General features: G+C 41.5%; 1 protein-coding gene across 1 annotated transcript in view; it reads right to left on the bottom strand.

Annotated features, from left to right (window-relative positions):
• The window catches only part of LOC306962027 (gastrin-releasing peptide receptor-like), a 34,355-nt gene extending 21,061 nt beyond the window's left edge, over nt 1-13,294 (bottom strand). Inside the window, exons 1-2 of the mRNA XM_079555047.1 lie at nt 12,910-13,294; nt 2,583-2,934 (exon numbers count right to left, since the gene is read on the bottom strand). Of these exons, the coding sequence (XP_079411173.1) occupies nt 2,583-2,934; nt 12,910-13,217 (660 nt within the window). The 5' untranslated portion in view covers nt 13,218-13,294. The remainder of the gene's footprint in view (nt 1-2,582; nt 2,935-12,909) is intronic.
• Nucleotides 13,295-13,594: the final 300 nt, after the last annotated feature.

The following is a 13,594-nucleotide window of genomic DNA, read 5'->3' on the forward strand; positions in this document are numbered from 1 at the left end:
CCACTGGAGGGGTCAGCTTGTTCTCGTCCAACAGCTCTTTAATAAAAGGCTGTACTCTTAACCTGTTGGTAAGCAACCTTTGTGGTTAAGTGTCAACGGCCCTACTTTCGGCTGCTGTAACCTGTCTATTGATCTGCCCTGGGCTATATCTCAGCCTCATTAGCATGACAGTGCCCTCCAGGCTCGGTCCACAGGAGACAAAGATTAAATATAAGTCCTTCATTTCTGTTCATGGAAGGATTTTGTTTCTTAACAAAAAAAAAATGCTTAAACCATCTTTTTTCTTTAGCTAAAATTTGAATCTCACTGCCATCAAAGGAGTGGCTGGTGGCTTTAAAGGGATATTTCAGGATTTTTGACATAGGGCCTAATTTCCTAGTTATCCAGTGTGTTGCTGGTACCTGGAGATATTTTTTTTGTAATTCATGCAGTTCTTATGTTTGAAGAGTTTCGTGGCGCTAGGCTAATGCAAGGCTAGCGCATTTCTACGATATCAGCTAGCCTGCATTAAAAACAGTCTGACCCGCTCCACAGAGCACCTGAGGCAAATCACTTATAACTCCAGACTAACCATATAAATGTCTGTGTCCATAGAATAATTTTAACCATTTTGCATTTAAAATACCTTATATTTGTTCAGCATCAGCTTCGTGGTTGTATAAGCTACGCAGCGGTGGAGTGATCTGCTAGAAAATTGTCCTTCAAAATGCGATCATTCATGTGATGCAAGGTCAGTTATATTCCAAAAATTATAATCAACCAGTGTTAATTTTGACAACATATTTTAACTTAGTTTTAGTCTTAGTCTTTTGATTAAAATGTAATGTAATTTTAGTCGAGATTTAGTTAAAAAAAAAAAATTCAATTCTAGCCTAGTTTTAGTCTATGTCAATTTAGTCGACTAAATTTAAGACTAATTTAGTCGATTTTGCATTTATAATATTCATTATAATCATATTTAATCTTGTTCCTCTGCTTCATGGAGCTGCTCCACATGAACAAAGCACAGAGCTGATCCTTTGGCAGTGAATGTAAATAATCTTTCAGACTGTCAATAGAAGTTTGGATGATTTTAGTCTCTCCTTTTCATTTTTGTTTAGTCTTATTTTAGTCGACTAAAATATCTGGACGTTTTAGTCATAGTTTTAGTCTCATGAAAAACTTTTCATTTAGTTTTAGTCCAATTTTAATATCACTTTGACTAAAATTAAGACTAAATATTTTAGTCGACGAAATTAACACTGCTATCGACACAGACATTTATATGGTTAGTCTGGCGTTATAAGTGATTTGCCTCAGGTGCACTGGAGCGGGTCAGACTGTTTTTAATGCAGGCTAGCTGACATTGTAGAAATGCGCTAGCCTTGCATTAACCTAGCGCCACGAAACTCTTCAAACATGCATGAATGCATGAATTACAAAAAAAAATATCTCCAGGTACCAGCAACACGCTGGATAACTAGGAAATGAGGCCCTATGTCAAAAATCCTGAAATATCCCTTTAAGATGGAAGTGGCCTGAAGACTCAGGGCCACTAGAGCTTTCTCTCCGGTGCCGGTGTGTCTTTTCTAGCTGTTGTTTCATTTCTCAACTGTAATGCTTTTTTTCCATTATAGTTTGCAAAGAATAAACCACATTGCTCGTTTTGTGGCTGGGAGTTTTGTCTTTGGGAGGCACTCATTTTTGCCGTTTCTGTAAAACTTCAGAGGGTCTTCCGGCAAAATTGAATCCCTGAAAGGTTCTTTTAATGTCACACTGCACCTCCTGAATTGACTATAACTGACCTAATGAATCACGCTGAGCTATAGAAATCTCCTAATAGACTATGTAGTCCGGGTGAACCAAAAGAAACTAAGAGAGAGTTGGTCCACTTTTGTCTGTTGAGATTTTGAGGTCAAGAGGGTTTCATGGTTAGAGAGGGATCTATGAGATTGCGTGGCAAACACAGCTGGGATGAATGAAGATTATATAACAGGATCTCACATGAGGATAGAAAGACAAAGCTGTATTTGCACCTTAGCATTTTATGAGTTCTCTTTTTAGTGCTCCTGCCTTTCTACTAATGCTTTGCGACAATGAATACATTAAATTTACTAAAAATTAGGACATTTCTGGATAAGAACATTCAATGTGTACCCAACTAAGCGCCCGCCTCAAAGTCTGTACTCAGATTCTATGGCTCGCTACGACTCTACGACTAGCTACCCAGTTCACCCATCTTTTTCCACTTTTCCATTGCCGGGTTGTGGGGACATCAGTCTGAGCTGTCCGGTCACGAAGCACCAGCCGCTTATGGCTTCTCCTGCAGATGATGGGTCTAGGGGGAAATGGCCCCACGCTGTTCCTTCAGGCTCAGTACCAGGCGCTGCCAATCAGGGCAATGCAAGCCTTTGTTTCGTGCAGGGTTGTAATGTAAACGGATGAGATGTATTGACTCAAGATTAGCTTTGCTTTAAAGGCAATACACTCATGTAATGGCTATACCTGATTATTTTTTTTATTAGCATTATTGTTACAGGGGGAAAAAAATTGTTCAAACTCACTCATTGAACATTTATAACTGATTCAAAAGTGGGACTTGCCTGTCTTTTTGTGTGAACGTTGATCTCCACGGGCAAATTCGAGGCACTCTCCATCAGGCTGCGGGCGATGTAGGAGTAGTACACGGAAATGACCACCAGGGGGATGACGTAGAAGATGAGGAAGGAGGCCATGGAGTGAATCTTCGGGTGCAGTTCCCCAGCGTGAGGGTAGGGGGCGCATGTGACGAAGCTCTCGTTGGTGGCAGGGATGTGGAACGTGTGGAGGTCGGAGAAGACCGCCTCGGGAATGGCCAGCAGAAGGGAGAGGAGCCAGATGAGCGCCGCCCGCAGGACAATGCTGGAAGTGCTGCTCGGCGTCTGGACGTCTAATGGCTTCACAATGGCTCTGTACCTGCAAGAATAAGGTCAACGGAAGAGAGTCTTTTACAGTAGCTGAAACAAGCGCTCATTTTGCATGGGAGTCACTTCGGTGGTCAGTCTTCTTTGTATATGAGTGATACGCTGCTAAAGTATAAGACTACATATAGGCAGTGACAATTTGCACAGCCTATGGTCAGGTCTAGGTTCAGCCACACTATGTGCTCAAAGAATGAGATCAGTTGACTACCTGAACATCTCGAATGATACATTTATTCCATCAATGGGTTTCTTCTTCCCTGATGGCACAGACATATTCTAAGATGACAAAGCCAGGACTCATTCAATCTAATATTCTACACTAACGTTTACTTACTTTTATGGCATGTTCTACATTTAAAACATTTGCACATTTAACTAAAAAATGGCTTCTAGAAAATCAAACTTGCACTCATGATCAGAAATTACATCATGAGCGGGCGGCCGTTCACCTAGAAAATGGATTGGTGGAAAATGTAATGTTTCAAACTACTAAATGTATGTTAATGATGATGTTAAAATGCATATACGGTGGATAAAAATGCTATGCTATTGCAGCTGTTTAAGGCTATTGATTTGAAATGTTCGATGAAAGATCGATAGACGGATCGGTGCGGCGTCAGCAGTGATGCGGTCGCTGTATCGGTCTGTCGTGGTGAAGAGGGAGCTGAGTCGGGAGGCAAAGCTCTCGATTTACCGATTGATCTACGTTCCCACTCTCACCTATGGTCATGAGATTTGGGTCATGACCGAAAGGACAAGATCGCGAATACAAGCGGCCGAAATGAGTTTCCTTCGCAGGGTGGCTGGGCGCACCCTCCGAGATCGGGTGAGGAGCTCAGTTACCCGGGAGGAGCTCGGAGTAGAGTCGCTGCTCCTTCACGTCAAAAGGAGCCAGCTGAGGTGGCTCGGGCATCTGTTCCGGATGCCTCCTGGTCGCCTCCCGCGGGAGGTGTTCCAGGCATGTCCTAGTGGGACAAGGCCTCGTGGAAGACCCAGGACACGGTGGTGGGACTATGTCTCCGAGCTGGCCTGGTGTCGCCTCGGGGTCCCCCCAGAACAGCTGGAGGAGGTGTGTGTGGACCGGGAAGTCTGGGCATCTCTGCTGAGACTGCTGCCCCCGCGACCCGGCCCCGGATAAAGCGGAAGAAAATGGATGGATGGATGGATTTGAAATGTGACAAAGTGGCTCTCTAAAACAGAAATAGACCTTACAAATAAAGCATATCTTCAAGCATCAATTAGCAATTAAAGTCTTCCACAAAAGAGGAAGTGAATTTAAACATTGTTTCGGGTCCAAATTCTTTCCTAATTTGTTTTAAAGCAATTCTTTTTATAAGCACTTATCTGTCACGATGAGGTAAAGTAAGGTAAGCAAGAATGGGCTGCCAATTCACGATCCATAAAGGCTTTTTAAAAATAGATGTACACCACACAAATGTTCTGTTTTTTTCCCCACCAAGGCCAGCATTTACACTACACTAAAGGACAGCATTTAGTCACCTTTACTTTGCTGTTAGCTTGCAATGGTAAACATGAGCATTGATTTGAGAGCGTGGTGCGTGGGTTTTCAACACACGCTGCCGTTTATCCTGCTCACAGACTGAATATTTCACATAAGCAGCAAACCAGAGACAATCCTTTAGTGGTTCTGTATGACTGGCTGGGCTTCCTCAGGTGTCAGGGTTACTCATTTTCTTTAAAGATAATTTAGTGATGCATTCAAATTAGGTTGAGTTAGACTTCTCTGGTTTAGATATGGTTTATTTGCGACCCTTTAGACCCAGTTTAGTCCCAATTTGATCTTGGTCAAGGCACTCGGTGGTACTTGAAGTAGGCCTGCCGCGATATTTACTACATCGACTCATCGCTCGATAAGTAAAATGAAGGACGATAACATTTTTAGTCCCCATAAATGCATGTGCGGAGTGTGCTTATAATAAATACAGAAGAATGAAGCTATCACAGCCTGAGTGAGCGCAGTATCCATCCAACCCGTCCCCTTGTGCGTAAAGACAGCATTGAGCACATCAGCCGTATCCGCACATGTATCCAGATCATTTATAGATCAGCGCTGCTTTTGGAGAGAGGCGTAAACAAAGTGCCGTCGCTGATTCTGACACTTTCTGTGAACTTTCTCTTGTGTGAATAACAACATGAATGCAGCTGCAGGTATGTCCAACGTGAGAACGAAGCGAAACCACCGGAGCTAGTCAGAGCTACTGTTAGCGAGAGGAACCCGACCGCTTTAGCCTCTATCCAAATACAAGCGCGATAGGTCTACATGTTACTGTTCCGCCAGAGAAATGCTGTTTGACAAAGAGTCAACAGTGTACAGGAGGATATATTTGAAAAGAAAAGGAAAAAAACAAAGCATATGGCTACTCTAGTAATACATCCGAATCCATACATTTAATATTCTAACCAGGTTTAATTTAACTCAGAAGTGAGTTGTAAGGAAATATTTAACTAGAATAATGTAGATGATTTAGCAATATTAGTGTTGTTGACTATTTAAAAACCCGTGACAGGCCTAGTTCAAACACAGAACCTGGCGAGGTGTTATACTGAATGCCAAAAGTTCAATACATTTCAATTAAAATAGTTGCTTACAGTTTTCTTTGTATTACTATAGTATTATTTGTAGTATTATTACTCAATATTATCATTTATCGCGATTCTTTCTGAGACGATACGTCGTCCTCAAAAAATTAACTTGAAGGGTCAAAATATTCGAAGCACGTGACCAACAATACACACATGCAGCCTCAAGTATCATGTCTATTTGGGCAGAGGACTCTCTTCTTTGAGGCTCACTTAAACACTTTTCTCATGTGAATTGCAGGTCACCACCTTGCAAATTCATTCATGTTTGTCTCTTGAAACGAAAGGGAAAACAACTACTCAGGGCTAAATAGTTCTATCAAATGGCACTCATGGATAACAAGTTTGCAAACAAAACACTGAGACGAAAACAAATCTTTAAGTGATTTCGTAAGCTTTCAGTTGTGTTTTCCTGAGGAAACAGTTCACAAAAATACACATTTATCTCTCATCACAGAGGCCGGTTAAAGTTGCTCATTGTCCCGAACTCTATATTGTTGGGTGTCCTTTTCTGACTGGCACAGAGCACTTGACGCAGCTCAACAAACTCCATGGTAAGGTTGTTTGGTTTGAATAAAATCTGGATATTTGAGCTTGAGTCTTTTTGAATGAGGCACTGCGGTGACTGGTTCAGCCTCTAACTACCATTGCGTCCTTCTCCACCAGTGTCCTTGGTTTGTTTGAAAGATTTGAAAAGTGCTTGTAATAAATAACAAGTACAATTCACTTTAATGAATGGAGCAGGATTTCTTTCAATAGCTGGGTTGACTTGACCTACGATCTGTCTTTTGTTACCTCATATAGCAGTGGCATATTTGGGCGGGGGGTGAGGGAGGAAAAATGACTCACTTCTGAGAGCAGTGGTCCACAAACTGCGGTACAAACTGCAGTACATACAGTATCACTGGTGGAACTTGGGCTGAAACGTGGACTTTGTTCATTTTAAATGAAGCCTGGGCCTAAATTCAACCGGGGAGACTAATTTCAGCATCTCCTACCTCCAGCCAATGATCGCGTCTGTGAGCCACACTTTGACACAATCTTCGCCCTCGGTTCTGCTTTTAAACCTCCAGCATCCACGGCTCGTTCGCTTCCCAGCTGTGCAGCGCCCCACCTCCACCCCATCACCGCCTCTACTATCCACGGCTTCTCCCTGCTGCATCTGTCATCAGTCTCCCATACCACCATTAGTGTCCAGGCTCCGGGAGAAAGACATCCCTAACGTTAGTCAATACCCATCCATATATGGGTCTACTCCAGGGGTCTGATCGCCCAAAATACATAGATCTTTCTAATCGCTGCTTTTGTCTGTTTGAGTTTATTCAGGTTGAATTAGAGATCATTTACTTTATACTTTAGTAAGGCTTTTCAGTAACATGTTTTCTGGTTTAAACAGGTTTAATATCATCTGATTTGGGTCTGTTTCATTTCATTTTAGTTTGAGACATCATTTCCACATGGATTGGCCGCCACAGAGTTCCGATATCAACCCCACTGACCCCGCAGTGGTCACGCTCTCCCATCATCAATACAAGCTCTTGGTGAAAGCAGAATGGGACACTGGATCTTTTGAAATTGCAGAAGCTTTTTTGTTTGTTTCACAGTTGGTTTCACAGTCTGTGTCATTTGGTTTATGTTTTAGTGATGCATTTAAGTAAGGTGTTATTCTGACATGTGTACAATTTGTCTGGTCAAGAGAAAACCGCATAAGTGCCAGCACGAAATCACACCTGCAATAATTGACTTTCAATTCAAAAAAGCCACCCGTACGTGTATAATTGGAGTCTTTTTGCGCTCATTACTTCAGTGTGGAGCAGCCTCCACTCCGCGCACCAGTAGCTGGAGGCGTTTCAGTCGATACACAGCAGGTAAGTGCCGTGAACAATCCACTCAATGGGCTTTTAATTGTGAAGCACTTGATTCAGAGTGGACGGCTGTGATTGAGGGTAATACATGTTTCACATCACATCTTAAGAATGGTGCTATTTTACAAACTAAGTGACAAACTTGATGCAGATGTCTCTGTTTCCCTCAATGCAGCACGTTTATTATGCCAGCCTTTATCTGATATTAAGAATATGGTTAAAACCTTTTGTTGAGTAGAAAATGACATGGCTGCTCCCGTCATCTTCGAATTTCCGCCTAAGATTTCGTGGGATATAATTTTGATTCCTGGCAGTTGGAGAAAATGTGACTCCATTGATAGAGTTCATGTAGTCTCCTATAATATTAACAGTACGGGAGCATCAGCAGATAGACAACAGGTATATTTAAGTCTTATATCTGGCTGTCTTTAGTCAACATCTCCATGGAGACGAGCTGCAAACATTTCTTTTGTTCTGTTCATTTTTAGCTATTTGTCAGCGATAAAAATGTGACAAAATAAACGCATGCATTTTCTTCTTTATTGGGTGAAATGTGGCGTGGCCTTAAGGAAAAGAAAGCCAGAAAGTTTCAAATGTGACTCATTGAGAAATGAAAAGAGGCTCTGGGGAGCAGCTCGGAAAGGTTTGGAGAGCAACTAATTGGAGATGATCTCTGACTTTTAGCACACAGAAGCGATACATTGTTTCTGAATGTTTTTGTAGTCTCATAGTGGCCCTTTGTGTCTTGCAGACCCCCTACCTCAATGGTGTTGCAGATTATTTCGAAGGAATCAACACAAACTGCTCATTATTGGTAAAAAGACAATGTTGTTTGTTCAGAATAAAGCTAAATAAGTAGCCTTTCCTTTCAAAATAATGTTCTAATAGGACAGTTTCACCTTCCTTTTTTTCATTATCTCATGCTTTGTCTTTCCTATTACATCAAAGCTGCACACCTCTGTCTACAGAAGTGAGAAAACGTGAATTTACTTGTTTACCGCGCATTGCCGGTGTAATTTCCCTTTGATACAACCACAACACGCAGACGATCTTTCAGCCTGAAATCAATGAGCCATCTCGCCGTTCACTCCCTTACAGTGGATCAATGCATTACGTCCTGTTGTGGCTTTATCTAGAGATTAGTGGAAAAAATGAGTCGTCGGATGAAGAGGCACAGCTTTCACTCGAGAACACTTGTGGCTCAAATCCACAGACCCCACAGAGAAAAGACAAAGGAAGACGCTCCTATAGGTTCTTAAGACCAGCCGATTACTCAGGCTTTAAAACCAGCGGTTCTCAAACACTATGGTTTTGGGACTCGCCATCAGCCCAGGATGACAAATCGCAAACCAAATATTAATTTCCTTTGTGATAATAAAAAAATATATCAAATACATTTTCTCGCAAATTATTATTGAATAAGCTTGGAATATGAACAAAACAACTCAATCATTTTAACAGATTCAAGTAGTGTTTCTATCTTTTCAGAAGGAAAATATTGAAAGAAATGCTCCCTGGAAAAGGCTCATGGCCCGTCGCGTCATCTGATTCTGATTCTGTCTCGTCGGGTCTTTGTTTGGGGTCTGCTCTGCATGTTTTGGTTATTCCTGGATTTCTTTCAGAGGAGTTGCACAGGAGTACAGCGGAGCACAGAGGCCCATGTGTGGACTGCAGCATGCCTCTGAGCTCCCCCCCCCCCGGCGCCGAGTGCCCCACCTCCCGTTGTCAGAAGCCATGTCAAGGCTTGTGTACAGGTACAGCAGATTCTGTGTTATTCGCTCACGTTAAAAAGTCTAAATGGCGAGCAACTAGAGGTGGTACAACAATTTAAATAACTTTGATTCAAACTTAACTTTCAAAGACCATGTCAAGAAAATATGCAATATTGTTCAATTTAACTTGGCAAACTTTTAAGGTCTTACTTGACGGTAGAGTCAGCGAAGGTTTATATGCACACTATGATATTTAGCCACATTAATTATTGCCACACGACTTGGTCCCATTCGACTGAGAGCACTTTGAAGCCACTCAAGTAAGAAGATAAGAAGCCCTTGCATTATCATTACTGTAACATTGTAAGCAAATATAACATTTCACATTTTGAGAGCTATCAGAAGTTTCTGGATGCTTGCCCTATTTTTTAAGTACTAAATGGACTGGCTCCTCCACCTTTAATGGATTTTAAATGTAGAAAAAACAATACTGAAGTAAGAACCAGAGCACTAACCAGGGGGGACTGCAGTGTGCCTAAAGGCGCTGGACTGTATTCAGTCAAACGGTGCCGTCCATCAGAGGCGCATCACTAACATTTAACCCCTTAACGCCTATTGGCGTAAATCGGCAACATACCTCTTCTTGCCAGACTGTGGCTAAAATAACGCACGTTTTCCCTTGATACCTGTTTGCGCACATCCATGCCGTACCTAGGAACGTTTTGCAAGCACTAGTTTCTCGTAGGACCGGTCAGAGAAGGAACCACAAGCGGGTCATGGTAGCTATTTAGCGGAAATAGCATTTCTGCAAATCGAGGCAGCAACTTTGATGAAATCTTCAAATGTAAATTGAGTTGTGCTAAAATAAAATTATGTAGCAGCTCCTTGTTTCCATCTTTAGATAATTGATTGGAATGAACTTCGTGTGATGGATTTTTTTTTTGTTATTTGAAGATTTAGGTACGTTGTAAATCGGCAACATCAGGCCATAAAGGAAAACTGCAGTAGCTCCATCTGGTGGCCACAGTGACCGCATTTTAGTAGGATTTAGATGTATTACAGTGCTAAAACGTTTTTTAGAACATGCCATTTTAGTGAAATTCTATAATCATTGTAACAATAACATACAAGGATATAAAAAAAAAAGTTATCCCTCTTTTTACACAGAACAAAATGAAACCGTTGGTGTTGTATGCAAAGCAACCACAAGGTGGACCTATTGGACCACAAACAAGAGTTCCACGTCCAAAAATAATGTGCAATTATAATATAATTTGCAAATAAGTAATGGTAAATAGAGGTATCTGATGTACAATGTATTATAAAACCTCAGGAAAGGGAGCAAAATCTAATAATTAGTCATAAAAATTGTAGATATTTTGTAGATAAATTGTCTGCACCTTTATAAAGTGTTTTTTTTCACCTCCCTACATCAGGTGATGAAGCAGCAGCAGCAGGGAAAGCACTGATGACAGGAACAGCAGTAATGAAGATGTTACTGAACATCCTGATGCCCTTCCTATTACCAGTGCTGCTGCTGCAGGACGGCATCAGCTGCTCAAAATCAACACTTTGCAAGAATTTAGTGAAAAGCGTTAGCTCTGTTTACTGTTCTAATATCCTAACCTGAATACACAAGTGTTCAGTGTATCTTGCAGTGCATTTACATTTGTAATAATTGTGAATAAACACATTTTATCATTTTAATACATTTACAACTTTTGCCTGTTGTTGCCGAATTACAACATACCCAAAATTGCATTTATGCCTGTTGTTGCCGATTGGCAACATACCTAAAACTATATCTATACTATGTGCGACATAAAAATTTACAATCTCCACTTAATTTAGCATCAGCTTGAAAGCAAAAACACTGATAATAAAATTTTTTATATAATGGGAAATTAGTTCAGGCGTTAAGGGGTTAAAAGGGTCCTCAAATTTGGTTGAAATCCAAATACTCATGCTCCCATTAATGAACTTATGCTTTTCCTTTGAGTTTCTCATTGTTCCTGTTTATTGCTTAAAGGGACTATACAGAGTTTAAAAATGTTAAAACTAAGTATTTTCATCCCTGAGACCAGTTCACCACAGCTGCCTCTAAAATCCTGTACTGTCACTCAAAAAGTTCTTACTTCGGGTCCGAAGTGCTGTCATGCACGAGCTTAATATAGAGGTTGCAGTTACGCATAAGACCTGAGGTGGCAGTAGTGAGCATAGAATAACCAACTTGCATCTGGTCTCTTTAACTGATGCTGTCTTATATAAAATGAAATGATGAGAATTCTTGTCATGGCAGGCTATACTGTTGGCATTCCAATGACGGTAATTCTTGTTGATGGCAGGTAAAGAGTTAAGATGACATAGAGCAGGGGTGTCCAAACTACGGCCCGCGGGTCAACTGCGGCCCATGGCCCACTTTTAATTGGCCCGCTGCAAATTCAAAAAATGTAATTGACTTTTGTTTTCTTTTTATTGAATATATATAAAATAAATGAAAAGTCCATTAGGCTGTGTTTTGTTTTTACTTCAAGCATGTTCAATTAAAAAGCATAGTTAACATTTTTATTGAATTTGCTAACTTGCTTACAATAGAGGTGAAATTATCGGACCTCTACTGAGTGCGGCCCAGTTGTTTGTATATTTTTCTGCGTGTGGCCCTCAGGGGAAAAAAAGTTTGGACACCCCTGACTTAGAGCAATGGTTTTCAAAGTGATGGTCCTTTTTCAGGTCAGGGACATCTGAAATGTTAGACTTTATTTGTTTGTTTTTCCAGAAGTGTATTAATTCATGCTTTAGTAATGCATTTAGGTTCTTTTAGTTTTAGACATGGTTTACGCCCTGTTTGGGTATCATTTAGTCCTATTTAAGGTTGCTGTTACTTTGAAGGTTAATTAAAGTCAGTCAGTTATGCCCTGAGGATGCCAAAGATTATTCACCATCAATTTGACTTGAACGTTTTATTCATACACAGTATAAATAATGTGCATAATAATATAAATCCATGGAAAAATCTAATGGAAGTGATTCAGCCAAACAGACCTAATTCACACGCAACTTCAAGAACACTAAGTATAAGCAGGATTACTCAAACCTGCACTAACCATGTTTTTATGATTGGAAAAACATGCTCAAGCAAATCCATAACACCGTAATAAAGGCAATTTGAGTGCTGAACGACTCCGGGTGTTGCAGTTATGAGCTTTGAAAATGCAGAGGACACATTCGGGTTCTGTCCATGATACAACATACCCCAAATTAAAACAAAAAAAATAAATAAATAAATACAAATGGAATAGATGACTTAAAACTGTGTGGATGAAGCCAACCTCTTACCACCCGCCTTAACTCGGCTTTACCCAAATCTAAACGTTTCTTGTAGGGCTTACAGCCTATAGGCCAGAGGAATGCCTCATTTGAAAGCTAAGACCTACAAAACTGATTTAAACTGATCTTTTTCCTTGCGTTGATGTCGTGTTGTCGTCACTGTTTTCAAATTCTTTTTCAAGGCTTTTTTTTGTCACTCTTTTCTGTGTCTTTGTCACATTGTTTCTGCTTTTCTGTTGCTCTTTTGTGGGTGTTTTTTTTCTAAAAAGCTTTTTAGATTTGGGTAAAGCCAAATTGGAGACGATGTGCTCGGTTCAAGTGGGGGTGAAGAGGTTGAACTTACAAAACAAAAAATAGCTATACCTCAGAAAGTTACGCCCCTCACATAACTAGAGTAATTGCATGGACAGAACCAATAAACAAGCCATAAATAAAACAAGGAGCCCCGCAGCGGGACGTTACCTGTCCGCGGAGAGAGCGGTGAGCGTGAACACGGACACCCCGACGGACGTGAGCTGGATGAAGGGGATGACTTTGCAGCCCGCGCGGCCGAACAGCCACTCGTCGGACAGGTACCGGCTCGCGTCCACGGGAGCGCACGTGGTGAGGAGCAGCACGTCCCCGAGCGCGAGGCTGGACATGAACAGGTTGGGCACGTTGCGGATGGATTTGGCGGAGCAGAAGGTCCTGATGAGGGTGACGTTCCCGATCAGGCCCAGGACGCTGATCACGGCGTACACCGAGGCGATGGTCACTCCGGTGAGCCACATGGCGCGCGCGCACGGACAGGTGGCTATACTACTAACTGGACATCTGCGCGCGATGCGTTTTGGCACGAGCTCTCCATCTCCCGTCTCTCCACTATACGCGCGCCATGCACTGTACAAAATGTCACGGTTGATCAAATGAATATGTGTGATCGTCTAGTGAGATTTAATCAGGATCTAGATTTATTTTCCAACCTCACTTTTGGTGCGCGCTTTCTTTTTGCAGTGCTCTCCCTCGCTTATAAAAAAAAACACACACACAAAAACAACCTCCTACAACGCGATCATTTCTTTGCATCTGTATCTACGTCACCCTGAAGCTGAACTTGAAGAGACCGAGGGGAGGGGGATCCGCGCTGCTCGTTGTGCGTCTCATTGAG

The sequence above is a fragment of the Gobius niger genome (genome assembly GCF_951799975.1).
Source record: "Gobius niger genome assembly, chromosome: 4".
Classification (NCBI taxonomy): domain Eukaryota; kingdom Metazoa; phylum Chordata; class Actinopteri; order Gobiiformes; family Gobiidae; genus Gobius; species Gobius niger.